This window comes from Hyperoodon ampullatus, assembly GCF_949752795.1.
Source record: "Hyperoodon ampullatus genome assembly, chromosome: 7".
In the NCBI taxonomy this organism is placed as follows: Eukaryota; Metazoa; Chordata; class Mammalia; order Artiodactyla; family Ziphiidae; genus Hyperoodon; species Hyperoodon ampullatus.
Window position 1 is genome coordinate 31,052,791 of NC_136920.1, and position 21,195 is coordinate 31,073,985.

The window sequence follows — 21,195 nt, forward strand, 5'->3', positions numbered from 1 at the left end:
AGATGAGGAGACAGGATCAGAGAAGCCAGTAAGTAGCAGACCTACTGAACATGGGTCTGTTTGACTCCGTAATACACACTCGTACCCACTGCCTCCAAAACAAGAATGGCTAACTTTTACAAAACCCCCAGGTTCTCATAGTTTTAAGTGACACAGCCAACACGCCAGCCCTTTAATTAAGTCTGGGTGTTCGTGAGCTTGCACTTTTCCCCTTCACAGCTTTCATGCAGAATCCCAAGCCCTAATCTCTGCAGCAGGCACCCAGGAGACTGTATTCAGAAGAATCCCAAGTCTTTGTGATGCAGTCCGCCCAGGACCCAGGGTCCATGGGGAATTTGCCGGCACTGACCAACACCGGGGCAGTGAATCTGAGTAGCCCATCTGAGCTGAACAAGAACCAATTGCTCATTTCCAAATCCTGCTTTCCTTGGGTGCACCCAGCCCCCACCGAAGTTGGTCAGGGAGTGAACGGCCATTCACCTGTCCAAACCTGGGATTTATGCTCCGGCAGCTCCCTTCCGCCCACACCACAGCATTGTGTACGGCAAACACAGATGACCTTTGCAGCGATTTAATCTCAACGTGCTTCCAGGGAGCAAACCTGTTTTGTATCGACATTGTTTGGAACAAGTTCTGCCAATGTGAACTCCCACAGCACCTGCCCCTGGACTCTCAGCCCCGAGAGGCCAAGTGCCTCTAATTCTGAGTATAAGGGGGAGGGCGCCTTGAAAGCATCCCCAGCTTCCATCCGTCTGAGTCTTCGGTCCACTGGCTTCAGGCAGCTGAAGTACTCCCCTTGCTTCCAGGATCTTCTAATCCCTGTCTAGGAGGGGCGGTCGTGGGCTCGGATTGGCCCATTGGCAATAGGGTGCTTTGTGGGACATTTTCTTACAAGTCGGTTCCCATGTGGCATTTGTTAGTCACAGCTAATTATTAAGTCCTTGGCCAAGGCAGTAGACATTGTTCCCTTGGATTCCTCCCTCCTCCTCCTTTCCCCCCTCGCCTCCCCACTGCTACAGAACAAAACTCACTGTGGGGCTCGGGAGGTCGGCTGTGCACACGTTTTCCAGTGAACTCCTGGGGGGCTCACTGCTGGGGTTTCGTGTTTCAGGTTGAAACTCAACTGGATAAAGCATTATTCATTGATGCTGACACAGTCGGTCTCTGCTCTGTGCAGCTATTTCTCCCACACTGCACTTGGTCCTTTACAGGCAATTTAGGTAATTCATTGAGGGCAATTCACAGCAGTTACTCAGAACATTGATAGCCTGCACAGAATGACAGAATTTGGGGATTTCTAGATCACAGAAAGATTATCAAGTGTCAGGTTTTGCCAGCTGTGCTCAGAGGCATAGGTCAGAAAGGAGGAGGGGGCTGAGTGAGTGAACAGGTTCAGAGCCCCTTCCCCCCCGTCCCCTGGCAAGAAACACCCCTGCACATACCTGCTTTGGGTCTGGGGCTTCTGCATAAGATTTCTGCAGCCTAAAAGCAATCCTGAGCTCCCGTAATCACATCCACCCATTCATTCTTTGCTAAGATGAGGAAACTGGCCCACTGAGGACCTTCTCTTATCCAACGGTCTTGTGCGTTAGCGAATTGATGCCAGAATGCAAATTAGCACATGGGTCTCCCATTTCTGTATGCCCCATTTATTACACCATGCTGAGATAATGCTGGAGCCCATCACTGGGCTGCTTTTCCCACTTCCTGGTCACTGTATTATGGAAAAGGCCTGATCTAGGGGATCTAGAGGAACAGAAAGCATCCCACAGAAGCCGTACCAGCATTGTTGAATTCACACTGCATTTTCACTAAGAGCCACCTCCATCACACAATGCCATGGAGCCCTCTGGAGTTGCACAGTGCACAGCCTCAGAGACCGTATGGATCAGCCCTGTTTACTTTATGTATGTGAGAGCCAAAACCAAAACTGGGCTGGAAGGTTTTAGTTCAGCATTGTGCAAAGAAAGAACACCGGCTTTGCAGCCAGAAGATCTGGGTTCAGATCTCGGTTCCACCACTTACTAATCCCAAGAAAGTGAACAAATTACTTGATATCACTGATCTTCAGTTTTTTTATCTAAAAACAGAGCTGATAATACCTAGCCCAAGTATTGTTATGAGGAGTTAAATGTCATAGCCTATGTAAAACCAAACCCCTACGTAAAAAACGTATCAGGGGCTTAATAAATGTTCACTTTCATATAACTTAACCTCTGTCTCATGTACATACAGGTTTGAGTCAAAAGAAAAGCCCAACATTTTCAAAGTTTACCCTTAACTTGGAAATGTCTGGGCTTTGTCACAGGCTTAACATTAACCAAATAAAATTTAAGGGACCTCTAGACCATGGACCTGCCTTAATCTTTTACAGAGCACTTGTAAAACTGAGCATTTCCTGGGGGAATAGGGCTGTAGGTTTCCAAGAGAAAATTCTATGAGGGAAAACTGGAAAGAGTGAAAAAAATAAGTCCCGTTCTTTGACTCTGGAAGCCCCTGGGATATTCTCGGGGTTCAGGGGCTGACTGCCCTCAGACTCTGGCAGTGAAATCAGAGCCCCTCATTGAACCAACTACTTGGGTGTGCTTGGGACTCTTTCAAACCCTTCTTTATTCGCCATTCAGACAGGAACCATAGGCCCAGAAGCTTGTTTGCAAAATCTAGGAAAACAGCTGTTTTTGCTTATTTTTATCTCTCTCATGCCAGAATGCTCACTGAGTCTTCATTGGGTTCTGAACTTGTCATTTTTTTTTTTTCTTTTTACTTTTAAAACAAATCTTGGAAGAGGGTTATTATTGTAAAGTAAAAGGGAAAGATGGGTATCCCAAACTGGGAAAACTCTGTTTTAGAGTCTAATGAAAATGTTTAAGATCCTGCCGTCCGGGAGTCCTAGAAGGCAAGAGAGAGTAGGGTTGACTCATTAAGCTCTGAAAGGGTCTACCAGACCTCACCCCCATACCCACGATGCCTGGTGCATCCCTGACAGACTGGGATAAGAAAGTGAGCACTGCCTTTTCCTCAGAGGAAAACAAAAGCATTGCACCTAGCTGAGCAAGACAGTGTGGCTGTGGAAGGGCTGTGTTGATTGAACACATGCTGTGTACCAGGTGAGACTCAGGCCACTCACACTCTGTGGATTTCATAACCAGCTTAGACAGTTTAGATACCGTACTAGTTTTCTATTGCTGCTGTAAAAAATCACCACAAATTTAGTGGCATAAAACAACATATATTTATTTTTTAATGTATTTTTTAATTGAAATTTAGTTGCTGTACAATATTATATATACAGGCATACAATATAGTGGTTCACAATTTTTGAAGGTTATATTCCATTTATAGTTATTATAAAATATTGGCTATATTCCCCGTGTTGTACAATATATCCTTGTAGCTTCTTTTAGACCTAATAGTTTGTACCTCTTACTCCCCTACCCCTATATTGCTCTTCCTTCCTCCCCTCTGTCCACTGGTAACCACTAGCTTGTTCTCTATATCTGGTGAGTCTGCTTATTTTTTGTTATATACACTAGTTTGTTGCATTTTTTAGATTCCACATATAAGTGATATCATACAGTATTTGCCTTTCTCTGTCTGACTTATTTCACTTAACATTAGACCCTCCAAGTCCATCCATGTTGCTGCAGATGGCAAAATTTGATTCTTTTTTATGGCTGAGTAGTATTCCATTGTGTATGTATACCACATCTTCTTTATCCATTCATCTAAAATGACACATTTATTACTTCACAATCTGTTGGTCAGAAACCTGACATGGGTCTCACTGGGCTGAAATCCGGGTGTTGGCAGGGCTGTGTTGCTTTCTGGAGGCTCTGCAGGAGCATTTGCTTTCTCTCCTTATCTTTTCCAGCTTCTTGACCCTGCCCACATTCCTTGGCTTTATGTTCCTCTTCCTTCCTCTTCAAAGCCATCAACAGCAGGTTGAGTCCTTCTTACATTGCACATCTTTAATTTCCTCTTCTATCTCCCTTCTCCACTTTTAGGGACCCTGTGGTTTCACTGGGTCCTCCTAGGTAATCCAGGATAATCTCCCTAGTTTAAGGTCAGCTGATTAGCTCCCAAAAAAACGTTTAGGGCTTCCCTGGTGGTGCAGTGGTTGAGAGTCTGCCTGCCAATGCAGGGGACACGGGTTCGAGCCCTGGTCTGGGAGGATCCCACATGCCGCGGAGCAACTAGGCCCGTGAGCCACAATTGCTGAGCCTGCGCGTCTGGAGCCTGTGCTCCGCAACAAGAGAGGCCATGATAGTCAGAGGCCCGCGCACCGTGATGAGGAATGGCCCCCACTCGCCGCAACTAGACAAAGCCCTCGCACAGAAACGAAGACCCAACACAGCCATAAATAAATAAATAAATAAATAAATAAATAAATAAATAAATAACAAAAACGTTTAATCCACCTTTGCCATGTAAGGTAATATATCTATAGGTTCCGGGAATTAGGACGCGGACATCTTGGGGAGTTGGGTAATCATTGCCAATAGGTACATAGGTCATTTCTACACTAAATACAGTAACTGTATATATTAGGACTCTTTTGGTTGCAAGAAACAGGATCTAACTCAAGCTAATAAGAAGAAAAGGATTTTGCTGGCTTATATGCTTGGAAGGAAAATGTGATTGGCTTCAGGCACAGCTGGTTCCCCGTGTCCAACAAGGTCATCAAGGCACTCTGCTCCTTGGCTTGGCATTCTTTGTGGTAATTTGCTTCTCAAGCACAAGCTATCCGCATGGTGGCTGAGATAGCTCCCAGGCAGTAGCAGGCATACGTAGTTCTCAAGATAGGAAAGAGAGGAAACTATGACTTCTCTTTAGGTAGCACCAACAAAATCCTGAGGATGACACTCATTGGCCCAACTTGGGTCATATGCACATCCCTAGACCAATCACTGCTCACGGAGAGGCCATACGTGCTTCATTCCGAGCAGGGATGAGTCAGCCTTACCAGAGCACATGTACTGAGCGGGGGAGGGAATGGTACTCCATAAGAAATTAAAATGTTGTCACCAAAAGAAGGCAGAAAGAGCTGGCTAGGCAAAAACCATTGGTGGGCACTTCAGCATCTTATGGCTGTATTATTCTAGTCCAGTGCTCATTTGGCTTCAAGCAATAAGACACTCAAACTTGAAAGGGTACAGAGGGGGCTCACTCAGGGCAAGTAGTAAGTTAATTCAGGTAGTATATAAGAAGGGGAATTGCATGCAGGTTAAGAGTCTGGGTTTTGGAACCAAACTGCTTGGGTTTATGTCCAATTTATTGGCTGTATTTACTTGACCTCTCTGTACCTCATTTTCCTCATCTGTAAAATGTGGTTAATAATAGCACCCACCTCATGAGCTGGTTGTGAGGTTTCAGTGTGTCAGTACAAATAAAGTACTTAGAATATTACCTTGACCTAGAGCAAACACTCAATAAATAATAACTTTAATAATGATTATTGTTGTTATATAGCTCTTGTTATTACAAGTAAGCTTCCTGAGGATAGCTTAGGGACTTGGGAAGTGGTTAGGGACTAAGCCAGATACTTCCTTGGTTTCTCTTTTTCTAGCTGAGGCCACACAGTCTCTTATCTCTGGAACTTACTCTCTCAGACACCTCAGTGGGAACTGCGGTTCTTACCTGTAAGGTGGATTTTCACATGGCTTTCAGGGGCCATCCTTTCACCTCTGGCCTTGACTACGCATGCCCACCACCAAATGAATTATGGTTAGTGTTTCTGAGTGCAGAGTCTTGAAAGACACTGGTTAGTCTGGGCCATGATTGGCTTTAAATAATAACGCCCCCTCTTTGATTAGCTGTGACAGACCAGGTGCTCTTGTACACAGGGTTACCTCTCTCAGTAGGCGTGGAAGAGGCAGCTTAAGCTGAAGGGAAAAGTTGGGCTTAGCCAGAATATTGACTAACTTGTCTTTGACGCATACGCCCTAGCAAATTGGAATTCTCCTCCAGGACAAAGAGGGTCAGTTTCAAAAAATAATGGTTACATCTAGATGTTTGGGAATAGGACAGCACTGGGAACTGTTTTGTTCTGATGTGATGTAGCCTGTAGTATTTGTAGAGAAAAATTGATCATTCTCCCGTTATTATAAATGGTAGAGACGTTTTCAGCTCCAGTTAGAAATGCTCACTGGATGGACAAAGACGCCATTCGTTTCTACGTAGAGCATCAATCTCAGAAACTTATTCCTGGAGCAGAAGTTCCCGAGAGGGTGGAATGCTCACATTCACTGTCAGGAGATTGGATTCCAGAGTGAACAGGGGTGTCCCCAGAAATCTTCTCTTTGGTGACCGGAGGAAAGTTCCACTTTGGCTTTTTGTTCAGTGTCCCACCTCACCTTTCAGAACCACCCCCCCGCCCCCGCAATATTTTTTCAGCATTCTCAGTCCGGGATGTTCAGAACATCTCTATGTGTGGCGGTTTCTGCCTTCAGAGCACTTGCCCTTTTCCCCAAGGATTTCAGTAAGAATCTTTCTAGTGAAGCCATTCCACGGTGATGGGAAGGAAGAAGGAGGACTGATGGAATTTCTTAGCCCTGAGGCACTACAGGAAGGATGGACACGCTTCGGATCTGGGCTGGGCATCTTTAGGAAGCACTGAGATTTGGGGGAAGACAAAGCATTGTTAAGATTTTGATAGAGGTCTGCTGGGAAAGTCTCCACTGTAAAGGCTCTTGTGCCTCTTTCTAGTTGAACAATTTGTAGGCTCCACACTTGCTTTCAAATGAATTGGTTTTGAAGCCGTCAACAAAAAAGCATCCTGCTGCCAGGGCCAACCATCAAAAAGAGAAAAGAGAGCAATGCAAACCAGGGGGGAATGTGCGAGAGAGAAACAGTGCAGAGCAGAAACTGGCTCTGCTGGCCTGATACCATGTGCATTATCTCCCCCAAAGGACCCCGTGGTTTAATGGCTGGGGCTTTAACCTGCCCAGAGGTCAGTCTCTGCTGGACAAGTGGAACCTTATCCCCGAGGGCGTCGACATACTCATGACACACGGACCTCCTCTCGGTAAGTGAAGCAAAGGTGTGCTTTCGTCATACGTGATGCCTTTTTTTCCCAAGCATAATGAATAATGCTTCAGGGACATAATCATTTTCTTCCAAAAAAAAAAAAAAAAGTGAATACAAAAAGAAAAGTCAGTGTCTTTAAAGAAACCCAGTATGATAATTGAACTCAGCAGTTCTGCTGGGCTTACAGGTGTTCTTGAAATTAAATTTTTTGATTTAGTCAGGTCAGGGAAAATCAAATGAGTATAGAGCACCACAGTCTTTGGAGCTTGATAATTTATTTTAAGAACTATATTCACTTTGGAGTGAGGGAGTGGGATGGGGAATGGAAGGAAGACACAGACCTCCCAATCACAGGGCTTTTGAACGGTAATGAAATGATGGAAACTTTCGTTCAAAGTAGTTCATTCTCCTTTCCCATATAATAGTGGAACCTAGGAGATCTTTAAGTATAACATCGAGCTAATTATACAAGAAAAGAATCCTTTTTTTTTTTTTCTTTTTTTAGCTAAGGTGTTTGGTAAGGACTTACGTTGAATATTACTTAAAGATACTCATCTTATAGATACAGTGAACCTGCATCCAGGTTTAGATTGCCAATATGCTTCAAAGCTACCTTCAGTCACCCAGATTATAGGTCAGAAGGTGATTGTTTGATTTATGTAATAATCTTCTAATTATTCATGAGCTTGTTAGTGGTTTGGCTTAGCCACAGAACATTTTTCAAACAGGACTACCACCTTGATCTTCCCATCTACTGGGTGTCTATTACACCAGCAGCCTTCCTCGTCAAACTAAGGTATGCTCAGGCAATCCAGATGTTTCCCTTTTAGTAGGAGAGTTTCCTCTATTAAAAAATTATATTAAAAACCACATAACATGAAATCTATCCTCTCAACAAGGGCTAGAAAAGTTTTCGTGATCATCTTGCTTTGGAGAGAGGAGGAAAACAGTACAAAAATAAATGATGTTCATCATTTTTTTCCTGTGGTTTGGGGTTACTCTCCATGTCACTTCCCTCCTCTGTCGGCCTGAAAAATAAAAAATCTAACACGCATCCCCTAATGTGAATTTAATCTTTGTAGATATTTTCCCCTTCACGCCACTTAGTGCTGCCTTCCTGCCCTTACAAGGGAAGTGCTCTGTGTTTCACAAAGAAACAGCGGAAGGGAGGACCAGGGCATGAGCCACAGTGGCACAGTTTCATGATGGGGGGGTGGGAGGGAAGCAAGAGAAGGGAAGGCAGCTCTGTTGCAGACAGGGAACTTGTACAGATTTGCACAAGATCAGCACTTCCTGACTTTTTTCAGAGCTTCAGAATCACCATCCCCTTGCTCTTTCCCTACCCCATCCTACCCCCTACATACTTTACAAGATTAAACTTATCAATAACCTTTATCAAGTCATGATTAATTAAGTTCCCTATTTTGCAATCATTAGAGACTAACCAGATCCTTAAATTGCTGGCTGAATATTCTGCTCAGCATGAGTTACACAGCGAGACCCTACAGAGACCACATCCCAGCCAACTTGATCCTTCCCCTGAGCAGCCTAGTTGGGTGCAGGCTTCATCCCCCTTAGGCTGTTTACTGTAAGGGACGTGGGCATCCTCAGCATAGAAACATTTACATTTGGAATAAAACTTTGAACAGAACAGTTCATTCACAGACTTCACCAAGTCATTAATTTTGGTACAAAGCAAGTGGCATTCTGGCCCCCAAAGAATTCAGACATTCCAGGAACCCTTTTTTTTTTCTTTTTTTTTGCGGTACGCTGACCTCTCACTGTTGTGGCCTCTCCCGTTGAGGAGCACAGCCTCCGGACGCGCAGGCTCAGTGGCCATGGCTCACGGGCCCAGCCGCTCTGCAGCATGTGGGATGTGGGATCCTCCCGGACCGGGGCACGAACCCGTGTCCCCTGCATCGGCAGGCGGACTCTCTACCACTGCGCCACCAGGGAAGCCCCATTCTAGGAACTCTTCATAGAGAGGCTACCATCCCTCTCTTTGTAGTAAAGATGGAGTAATCCAGAGAGTGGCTGTGCATATAGCAGAGTAAGATCTACATCAGGGAGTTCCAAAATAAAATGTCAGGCAAAGTTTTCATAAGGTAATGTTGAGCCTTAATCAGTGTAGTTATTGGGATTCTTGTGAACATTCTAGACTAGGAGGTAGGAGGTGGGCGTGGGGATTGACCTTGAATTCTCTTCTGCTAAGGGAGACATGGCACATGGGACTTCACTATTATGGTACGAGCAAGATACTTTCTTAGGTGATTGCATGTGAAATGAGATGTTTTCCCTCTTCAAGAAAAACACATCCATGAGGGAATATGCCAATCACTGTGGATTAGAGACTTTTCCCTCTAATTAACAAAGTTTTGAAATCCCTGATTGGATTTTTATAGGGCCCCTACTTGTATCTGGTGTTTTTCCCAGATTTTCTGGCTGCTCACGAGCCAACACGTCTTTACAGAGATGCTAAACCTTCATTTTTACCGTTTGCCAAACAAAGTGGAATAAGCTGGCCTGTCCCTTTCTGCCTGATCATTTCTGAATAGCAGAAATCAACTAATGGAGCTATGGAATGGGTTCCCACTGATTATGATTTAGCCTTTTGTCCTATCTGCTTTCTTTATACCCCATCCCACTGAGGTGATTGGATTCCATTCCGGGCCATAATCGTTCAGATAGCTGACTTTTGCTATAATTGATGTCAGTTTTTATGGATTTTTTTGCATTAGACTTAGAACTAAGTGGCTTTTGCATAAGATAGTCAATCAGCCCCAGCTTGCTGCATGCCACCACAGGGTCACCGTGGTTGCACTATTGTTGAAGAGAAGACTGGAGGAGGAACTTGGCATTCCCAAGCTTGGGTCATCAGGAACCAAGGGTTAAGAGTTGATGTGTCTAAAGAGAATAAGGTGGGGGGCTTCCCTGGTGGTGCAGTGGTTGAGAATCTGCCTGCTGATGCAGGGGACACGGGTTCGTGCCCCGGTCTGGGAAGATCCCACATGCCGCGGAGCGGCTGGGCCCGTGAGCCATGGCCACTGAGCCTGCGCATCCGGAGCCTGTGCTCCGCAACGGGAGAGGCCACAACAGTGAGAGGCCTGCGTACCACCAAAAAAAAAAAGAGAGAGAGAATAAGGTGGGACTTCCCTGGTGGCACAGTGGTTAAGACTCCACGCTTCCACTGCAGGGGGTGCGGGTTCGAGTCTTGGTCGGGGAAGTAAGATCCCGCATGCCACATGGCTCAGCCAAAAATTTAAAAAAGAAAAAGAAAATAAAGAGAGCAAGGTATCTTGTGGCCAGTTTACAGGAAGCCCTTGCTATCCCTTCTTCTTTGAACCATCTTGAAGTAGACTGCTATAAGAGAGATACAATAAAAAAAAAAAAAAGACAGAAAGTAACTGAATTGAGAGAAAAAGAGAGTTTATGGAACTACAGGGAATAAAGGTCATTGGGCCCATGAAGAGTTGAAACCCAGGGCTGAATAAATCAAATCCCTCACAGAAAAAAAAACGTTAATTAACAGGAAGAAAAAAAAAAATCAAGGACCTAAAGAAGACAAAGTGATGAGTGAAAAGTTCCCTAAAAGCCATTGTGAGCGATAATGGAGAGGCTAGGATTACAGATCATGTCATAAACCTTCTGTGAGTTATGGCTTCCTGAAAGTCTAACTGAAACCTTACCTGGAGACAGAAAATTAAGAGTGTTGATTGCATTTTACTCTTAGGTTTTCGAGACTGGGTTCCAAAGGAGCTTCAGAGAGTGGGCTGCGTGGAGCTTTTAAACACAGTCCAGAGGCGAGTCCGGCCCAAACTCCATGTGTTTGGTGGAATCCATGAAGGTAAGACCAGGAGAAAGGAGTTCACAACATGTTGGGTCATTATCCGTGATCTCATTCACAGTGGGGACCTTAGTTACACCAGGAGTAATTGGTGTGATGGTTTCCAAACTCTTTTTCCCAGTGGAACCCTTTCATGAGATGGAATCTTAGGAGAAACACATATGTAAAGCTGAGAAGTGTTTTGTGTGGAGCTGCTCTCTTTTAAGCAGAGTGGAGAGTAAGAAAGCACCTTTTGGAAAACCCAGCACTAACCCCAGACAATTTCTGGAATCTCAGGGCTCCAGTGAAGAATGTTTGATAACCACCGCTTGTAGAGAAGCCCTGAGGGAATAAAGGACAGATTTTCTCTTTAAGAGCATCAGAAGAAATGGCCTGGACTTTAGACTAAATAACTTCTATGTCTTCTTCTACCTAAATATTGTGTTTCATATGGAATGCACACAAAGACCCAGGAAGACAAGACTTTGTCTAAAAAGTAACTTTGGATGTGCAATGAAAGATACAGAACCGAAGTGACAGAACCCACACATGTGCAGGCAGACATTTCCTTACTAATCTCAGAAAACCATTTCAGACTTCTCAGAAATCATCAGTGCTATAAGCTCGGGCTGAGGTTAAACAGCATAATTAAATCTCCCCTAGGTGGGAACTGGTCCAATTGCTGTTTTCTGCTTTCCCAGGTAATCTAGAATCAAGTTCACAGAACTGGAAAGCCTCACGGGAACCTTCAGGACTCTAGTTTTGTCTCTCCGGACTTTTTCAAACCAGGGGTAACTGGGCCTTGGGACAGACCCGAGGCCTCTTTCAGCAGGCCTTAGGTTTTCTGGCCGTACCAGCCTCTCCTGGTTACAGACATTTGTGTGCAGTGGGTGCATGTATGTAGGCAGCCTCCATATTGACTCCAGCCCCTGCTTACGGCTGTTCTCTGGAGTTATTTATGAACCTGCAACAGGTGAGGAGTTTAGGCCTGACACAGCAAAAAGTAAAGTTTGCTTTTCAAAGCCCTCAATCCAGTGGCTTCCTGGCTAGGCAGGTAATAAACAGCATATTGAAAATCATCCTACAGAGGCCAGAGAAAGTCCATCTTGCTCCAAGTCAGGCATGAGCTGAGTGGATGGAAAGCAGTGGCAGCGGGGGGTGGCTCCCCAAGAGTGGATGTCATCCTGCCCTGACTTTAAGCCATACTCCCTGAAAAGGAAGGCACTTCTCTAAGGCATGATACAGGCTGCGGGGAGGGAATAGGATGGGAGATGGTGTCTAAATAGCATTTCTGGGGAGCAGTTATCAGGTTTGAATTCCTGCATCGTGCTTATAAGTTTGCATTTCATCCTTTTTTTAAAAAAATCATTAACTAGCTTTAAACTAGCCAGACAATTGGGGAATTCCACTGAATTCCCAAAATAATAAACTTGCTTAAAAGAGAGGAGATCATATTCAAATAAACTTTGTCTTGCTTTTATTCGCTTAAGACAGCTGAAGAGGGCAGAGAGAGGGCAAATACCAACCTCTTGATGGAGAGAGATAACAAGATTTTATGACCCCAGAACTAAACAGTGCACATTTGAAATGCTTCTTTTCCTTTCTTAAGAAATTTTTCCATTGACCCTCATTAAGCTCTCCACAGGCTTACTTGGAGAAATTTTAGCAAATGGAAGGGGAAAAAAATCTTATCAGTTATTTCTATAAGTCCTGATAATTTTCTTTTTTCACAGACGTATTTTTCTGTGCCATAAGAGCCTGATACCAACATAGAATTACAAACTTAATTGCAGAGGCTGTAAGACAAAATAAGGTATCCAGGGAAATGTGCAAATTTGCAAACCTGCTAGAAATTTCAACATGTTAAAACTTATAAAAGGAATATACGTACTAAAGACCCAGAGAAACTTTCTTAGCTTTCTTCCAATAGGTCACAAGAGGTTTATACTGCCTATGGGAAGTGTTTTTGCTTGATCCAGTGTCCAGGTAAGCGTAGGAAGCAGTGTCCTCTGGTGTCCAGATCACTTGGACATTTGATTACCTGATTCTTTTGAATGAAATGGAACTCAGCATTAAAGCCACACAGTTCAAGTAAGATAAGGTCACTTATTGTTAACTTTCATTGAGGCAGTTTAGAGCTTATTTTATAGGTAAGGAAGCTAAGCATTCACCTCTCCCAACTCCCAATGCAATACTCTTTCCCTTCTCACCTGTCCTGAAGCCCATTTGAGGTTTGGATGATGGATGTGTTTGCCCCTGAGGGGTTTCTTATGTTACTCATTCTCTTCCCTGGAACTCAATAGTCAATACAAGGGCTTTGAAATGAAAATCATGTTTTAAAAAGAGGAAAAGGTGTCTTTTCTTTATTTTCACTAGTAGAGAAATCACAGCCCTCTCCCCAACAAATCTAGTGTTGAAATAAAGAAAGAAGAATCACTTTTCTTGGAAGTAGAGGATTCTCCCTTTAAAGAAAATAAAATCGGGAGGCAGCTTCTGAAAGCTGTAATATCTGGGGGATGCTCTACTGAATTTCATCTCACTGCCCACTGGCAAAGACTTTTTGTTTTCCTTGTCTGATGGCCCTGCATTGAGTCACTGTTATTTGTATATTTTACAGTAAGTGTGACACTCTGTCTTCACAGGTTACGGCATTATGACCGATGGTTACACAACGTACATCAACGCCTCAACGTGTACAGTCAGCTTTCAACCAACCAACCCTCCAATTATATTCGACCTTCCAAACCCACAGGGTTCCTGAACCTCCAAATGCCCAATTGGAATGTGAGGAAAGGTCTAAAAACTGCCATTTTTCTAATTATAAACTTACGTTCTCTTCCTTGTTTATTTCCAGATCATGTGAGTTCTTTTTGTAAATTGCTGGAACACAAATGATGCTAGAGGTTGTGCTTCTTCTTTATTTTTTTTTTTAAATGGGGCATCCATTTGGAATCGAAGGAGCGTTGTGAATTTGTAAAATGACTTCTGTTTTCTCAAAGGCCACGCCATTGTAAATTGTTAGTGTTCGCCAAAGGACAGCCAAGCTTTCTTTTGAAAAGGTGACAAAAGTCTTATTTTAATATGCTTTAAGCTGGGAAAAAAAAAGACAAAAAAAAAAAAAAAAAAAAAAAACAGGTAGGCAGTGTTTTAAAAACCACCCAGATTTGCACAACTGTCTAAGAGTATTGTCTGAAGTATTTTATTTTTTGATGTTTTGTTGTTGTTGTTGTTTTTCTTGGGAATGCTTCTTTTTTGCAGATGTGGCCCAGATTTAGAACAATCTTTTCAACAGAAGTAGGCGTGGAAAAGACTTCTCTGCAACACTGTCACTATAAAAAAAGCTGTGTCGAGGGAAGAAAACGGCCCTCTTTTAGAGGATGGCTTAGCTAGTGAGATCCATATTGTGGTTATACAAGGATTCATTGTATGTTTGTTTCTTTTAAATTATTTTAGCTTTAAAAATATGGAAATGGAATCTGTCAAGAGCAGGTATTTCATGCAGTAAGAAAAAAAGAAAAAAAAGCGTACAGACTCCTTTTCAATATGGGTTTATATATATAAATATTTTTTGTGTATTATGACTAAGTTAGGAGTTTAATATTGCCAAGGACAGTACAACTGTAAAGGGGTGCTTGAAGCAGGGCATCAGAAGTCCGAAGGAGCTGACACATTTTCTCAGAACTCAAGGTCTTAAAGAGCTTGAGTTACTTCTAGGTACAGTCGCAGGCGTGTATAGATTTAAATGGATGCAATGGAAGCTGACTAAAATAAGGCTTAGTTGTCCTTTATATTTAAATACCCTGAATTGTCTTCTTACTTCCTTCTCCCTACCCCACCCCCCATTTTGCACTGTGTGTCGATGCAATCTGCGCTAGCACAAAATATTGTCGCTAATAGTCATTTCTGTTTTCCCATTGTAAATGCTGTTGAGCTTTATTCTATTTTACGTTATCTTGTTAATGAAATTTAGGAAAGCAGTTGTTTCTTTAAATTTATTGTGATATTCTATATCTAGCGGCCTTTATATGCAAATAAAATTGCAAGATTTTTAAATCCGTGCTGTTTGGAGGGTTGGCTGGTTGGGAAGATGACGGTTTAGTGCTGAGGGAGGAGGGATTTATTCCTATGCAACATCAGCACTCCCTTTCAGTGGCATCAGAATAAGTGACTTTTTTTTTCTAATTTTCAATAAATTTTTATTACCTGCCATTCACGGGCTGGCAGGTGGATCGATAAGACACTCAATGTACTCTTTCCTTCCTTCACGCTGTCATCTATCTGGCTGTAGATTTCAGAGAGTGAAGATTTCATCTTTGGCCATAGTAATTTCTACAGGAACAGAGGGACCGTGCAGTGGAGGCTGAAGATGCTATTGTGGATGTATGTGTGGTAGTGAGAGGGTAAACCAGTGGGTCACGGAGTAAGCCCTGCACATTCCCTTTTGTCCCTAGGAGCAGTCACCATCTCCCCATCACTGTTTTTTTAATGATGTCCCCAGCTAGAATGCTGTGGCAGCCAGTAGGCAGCAGAGGGTGGGGTGGAAAAAACCCTGTTATGTCTTTTTTATTTTCTTTGGAAGAGCCATTGAAGAAAAGCAGCATGATCTTGAATCTGCAGTCTCTCCTCCCCCCGGAAGTCTGCATTCCAGTGTCTGTTCGATTGCATTCTGACACATCTTCCTTCCTTCCTACCCATGGTGCATCCTTTGGTGTAATTCCTGCAAAGAATTCTTGATTTCAGTACCAGTGGAGTACAGAGAATGTTCTAGGAGAGAATTCCAGCTCAGACTCGTACTTTTAATACTCATTAAGGTGTCTTGGGTGGCCACCCAGAGCTGGAGGTGGTCCATGACCGTAGTAGCTGAGATGTGCCGTGGGAGATGAACCATGCTCCCTTGACCTGACACATCAGCAGAAGAGGGTCGTGACTTCAGGCTCATTCGCAGAGAGCTGGACTGAGAGTTGACTGAATGGAAATTTCATCTGGTTACTGTACAGGGAGTTAGGCTCAGACTTCTGGAAAAACAGGCTTTCCAGAGACAGGTGGGTGATCATGATGACATGTGTGTGTGCACAGCCCTTGAGAGCACATCTGGACACAAACTAATTAAGCTAAGCACTTACTAAGATTGCTTTCCATTGTGTGGGAGCAGGAAGCAACCCAGTCTGCTAAATCTACGGGGTGGACTGGCTCAGACAGAGCTTCCTTTGGCCGGTCCAGGTTCACCAATCCATATGTGTGAACTGCCTCCATGGGGGCCAGGATGACCGTCCCAAGGAAATATCGGAAATAGCTCTTAGACACCAGGCACTCTCTATCCTTCTGTCACCAGTGACTCTAATGAGTGGGTCTCATATTTTGTTTCTAATCCTCACAAAATCCTGCGAAAGGTCACATAAGCCCCACTTTTTAGATCGGAAACCGAGGCTCCAAAAGTTAAATAACTTTCCCTAGGAAAATGGAAGGTTCACAATCATTCCCTAGGAAAATGGAAGGTCTGTCTGACTCCATAGCCCATGCTCTTTTCATCACCCTGCTTCTGGGGCAGAAAAGTTGACGCCCTCCAAGAGCTGATAGAAGACTGATGCAGGCCTGGAGGTACTTCCTACCCCTCACCTAGGGGCCTGCTGGAGCACGCTGCCTGGGGCTTTATGACTGCATCAAGTTGAAGCCCATTCTCTCTGCTTGAAGCACAGCACGGTGTGGTGCAGAAGAGCACAGAGCCTAGAGCCAGCGTGCCTCTCCAGGTCCTGGCTCCATCTTGAACTGGCACTGATGCCTTTGGCTGGGTACTTACCCTTCCTGTAAAATGGGGGTGGTGATGATGATGAAGTTGTTGTAAGTTGAAGTTGTAAGTCAGTTGTTGAAGTTGTTGTAAGTCTCACTCTCGAGAGCATTATTTCCGAGAAAGCGCGTTTGTTTGCATTGCTTGGAGACTCACAAATCTCTCTTTATAAGAATATGAAGGACTCCAAGGGCATTTGCGAGAGGCAGATAAGGGAGACTGACTTTTCAGTTTGGGTATCATAGTTTGCAAAATCCCATCTAATCTCAGAAGAGGAAGGGGTCTGCACTCTTTCAAGTCGCATTAAACGGCAACCATGGATCTCAGCCTGGCTTGCCCTTTGGGTCTTTACAGTTCATCTCACCATCTTTTTCAAGCTCAATTAGTGATTTTTTTTCCTCTGCATTTTCTCCCCAGGCCCTTTTGTCTTATAAAGATGTTGAGGGGTTGCTGAAATCCCCTTAAGAGGCAGGTCACTGTTATTCTGGCAGGTGGCCAGCATTAAGCCTGCCTTCATCTCCATCACTTAAGTAAATAAATACTGTGACCCAGGTCTCAAGTAGTGAGAAACAGAAGCTGGGAGGATTGAGGATTTGTCAATTGCAGATGAAACACTTGCTGGGCCCTGAATAATGTCCCCCTCCCCCAACCCTCCTCCAGCAAGGATGTGCTGCTTCGACAGTTAACATCCACATATTATTTTGGTTTTCCAGTGTCTTCCCACTTTCCTAAAAGTTTTAAGGTACTTTTTGTTTAATTATTAAACCAACACAACTTAAGAGATTAAGTGAATTTTGAGAATCCGGCTATGAGCTGAGGCATTTGGAAACACTGCTGGGCATGAGGCAGGAGGTCATGGGATGTGGGGACGGTTCCTGGACCGGACAGTCTTAGTGGGTGGTTTCACAGAAAGCTCTAGGTCCGCTTCTGGATGTCAGTTTCTTAATACAAAATGTTTTCTCTCCTACTTTGTAGTGAAGTAGCAGGATTGCTGCATGTCTGTCCACTCTCTGGTATGACTCTTCCAGAAGTTTAAAGCGACTTTCCCTTCCTTTTCAAAATGTCACCTCTACCTTTCTGCTCCTATCCGGCCTTTCCATGGAAGAGAAAACCACACTGATTCAAAAGCCTCTCTGAGAAGCCTCCCCCCTCCCTGGTGCCCATGGTGTCAGTCTCTGGAGCTTATGAGAAGTTCAGAGGGTCAGTGGCACCACCATGGTTACACAGCAATTCAAAGAGATAGCCCCACATTGGCATTTGGACTCTCAATTTTGAACATGAACTGCTTTTTCAGCTTGACATTCAGGAATAATAGAAGATGGGACGATCAGTTTGCCAGACAAAATATGATTTTGTAGCAGAGAACAAGCTGCCTATATGGGGCTTATTAAACCAGATTCGTTGAAAAAAAAAACTCAGACTCTGACCTCCAAGGGTTCCCATGAGGGTTCACTTACTTTCACTTCAAGCAGTCCACCTCCTCTGATGGGCAGCCAGTTCCTCCGATGGACAGCTAGTTCTTCCTCCTGCAAAAGAGATGGGTACATGCTTGCTACCTCTGAACTTTGACAGCTCTTTGTCATGCATTTTGACATGCATGTCTAGCCTGGAAGACATTGGGAGCTGGTAAGAGCCCCCAACTTTGGCATCAGTCATGCTTGTTTTCAAATCCCAGCTACGCCATTTACCATCTGGTTAGCCTTGGACATGCTACTTTAATTCTCTCAGCCTCATGCTCCACGCCTGTGTAATGGGATACTTCCTGCCTGACAACGGATTTGTCAGAGTTGATATAACATCAGTAGGGTCCTGGGCCCGGTGAGCTATTATAAAAAAAAATGGAAGATTTTATTACGCTGCCCATGATACTTTCTTAAAAAGAAAAGCAGAAACATTTAGCTTATTTTTCTCTGTTAGTCAGAGCCCTTCCCAAGAGAAAGTGAATTCCTTGAACTGAACTGAGTCAGGGTAAAGGAGCTGCAGACCCAAGCCGTACATAAATCAAGCTCTTTAAATTCCTGTCTCTCTCTCGCTGAGCTACCCGACAAAACATTTGTGGTAGGTTCTTCTCGACTCCTCGTTTCCTTCCTGAATTAGGGATGCCTTACAAGACAAAAATCTTGAGGTAAAAGGCCTTTCATATCTGAGAGCATCTATATCTGGGTAACGGTGAGAGAGAAAAATGCATTTCCATTAGGAAGCATGGCCACCGTGGTACTAAAAGCACGGGTAGACTAAACACACGAAGCGGAGAGCCTGCGCCCATCAATCAGCTGTGATTTTTACGAAGCCACAGTTACCATGAGGGGCATCCGAATGCTCTCAGAGCCCGCTTACCAAGGGAAAGGGCCTGTGGTTTCATAGCCCGTTTCCGCCCCGACCTTAGCGGCAGACCTTGGGTATAGGCTGAGCTTTTCAGTAGGAGCTCCTGAAATAGCAAATGACTCGGAACCCAAATGCGCCATGCTTAGGTTCACCAACATGCCCTCGCACGTATCGGCAGTAATGCTTCGGTAACAACTTAATCCTTAAAGGGACTCATATTTCCTAGAAGCCTTCCCTGAGCTCCCTTATCCTTACCCAGAACACCCCCCCACCCTTGACACCGTCACAGCCCCTCACCTGCCACCCCCGCCATACACACACATACTTCTACCTACGCCACGTTCTGATTGCTGCTTGTCTGCCTGTGAGCTTCCTGAGGTCTGTGACCAGGTCTTCTGTCTCTGCATTCCCAGCATTTAGTTCCAAAGAAATGCTTTCTTAATAAATTAATCAGTGTTTGGCAGAAAATAGCCAGGTCTCTGAGAAAGATAGGAGAAATTTATCACGGATGAAATCAACAAATATTGACTGAACACTGTAAGCCTATGATGTACTAGAAAGCTTCATTTGTAAGACCCAGTTCTTGCCATGAAAAGTCCTTATAATTTGGTCCAAAAAGCAAGATATTGACACATGAAGTTAAATAGCAATAAGAGATTTAATTAATAATTCAAGACAGCAATAAAAGAAAGTCAGGGTCTGTGATACACAGGTTTCTCCAGTTATGTGAGTGACCATCGTTCCGGGGAAGTGCTCCCTGGGGGTATAAGTCTCAGACAAGCACAGGCAGCTACCCTAGGAAAGGGAGTCTGAGTGATAATGATGATGTCAATCCCATGCAGCTTCATTCCTGGAGGAGAAAAAAAGGTCTGGCCAGTGGCAATTCCGAGTGGGTCACGTAGCTGGTTGGTTTTCTTAATTTACTCTGTGAAATGGTTTTCTCTAATGGCATGCCATTGACAAAATGCACCCTAATGTCTTCATCCATCACCTCCAAATGCTTTTGCATGCATCAGTTGTTGACTTGTTTTCTCCTGTTCAGCACATAAATGAAAGGAATGATTTATCCAAGGCCACCACTTACTCTTATGTGGAATCTGAAATAGCTCCCTGGAGAAATACTACCCTAGCAGGTGTTTCTTTATGCTGCTCTGAACTTGTATGGAAGGGTGACTTTGGCCTGGGCGGCACTGATATCTCCTGACCAGTGTTTCCTGGGGAGCTGGTCCAGGGGTCCACTGCGGTTTGTAACTCTCGGATATAAGAGCTTGTATTCCTGTGGGTGTGACTATTAGGGTTGGGTTATGGGGGTGGAAACTAGGGCTGGGCAATTGATGCTGTGTGTAGGCATTTGAACAAGTAAGGAGATTCCCCTATGAGCTCTCCTGAACTCATTTTCACCAGGAAGAGAAAGGGTATTACATGCATGAATGCACTTCCCTTCCTTCTTTTAATTTGTCCTACTTCCTTGAACTTTGCTCCCCAGGCTGGAGACATCTGGCCCTTAAACCTTCAGAGTTTTGCACATCATTGGAGCAGAAATGGAAGATAAACAGGAACATCAAGATAATTCTTATCAGACCTGAACAGACATTTCTCCAAAGAAGACATACAAATTACCAACAGACACCTGAAAAGATGTTCAACATCACTAATCATCAGGGAAATGCAAATCAAAACCGCAATGAGAGATCACCTCACGCCTGTCAGAATGGCCATCATCAAAAACACAACAAAAAATAAGTGTTAAGAAGGATGCGGAGAAAAGGGAACCCTTGTGCACTGTTGGTGGGAATGTAAATGAGTTTGGCCACTACATAAAACAGTAGGGAGGTTCCTCAAAAAATTAAAAATCGAAGTACCATACAAGCTAGCAATTCTACCTCTGGGTATTGACCAGAAAAAAAATTACTTATCTGAAAATATATCTGCACCTCCATGTTCATAGCAGCATTATTTACAATAGCCAAGATATGGAAGTAACCTAAATGTCCACTGATAGATGAATGGATAAAAAAGATGTCTCATATATATATATATGTGTATATTCCATTATATATATAATAAAATATTACTCAACCATAAAAAAAATAAACTATGGCCATTTGTGACAATATGGATGGGCCTAGAGGGCATTAGATTAAGTGAAATAAGTCAGAGAAAGTCAAATGCTATGAGATTTCACTTTTATGGGGAATCTAAAAAACAAAGCAAATGAACAAACATAACAGAAACA

At 43.7% G+C, this 21,195-nt stretch overlaps 1 protein-coding gene across 1 annotated transcript in view; it reads left to right on the plus strand.

Moving 5' to 3' along the window:
* The window catches only part of MPPED2 (metallophosphoesterase domain containing 2), a gene marked incomplete at both ends in the record, with an annotated part of 168,680 nt that extends 155,070 nt beyond the window's left edge, over positions 1-13,610 (plus strand). Inside the window, 3 exons of the mRNA XM_079708907.1 lie at positions 6,909-7,024; positions 10,757-10,870; positions 13,492-13,610. Coding sequence (XP_079565033.1) covers positions 6,909-7,024; positions 10,757-10,870; positions 13,492-13,610 — 349 coding nt within the window. The remainder of the gene's footprint in view (positions 1-6,908; positions 7,025-10,756; positions 10,871-13,491) is intronic.
* Positions 13,611-21,195: the final 7,585 nt, after the last annotated feature.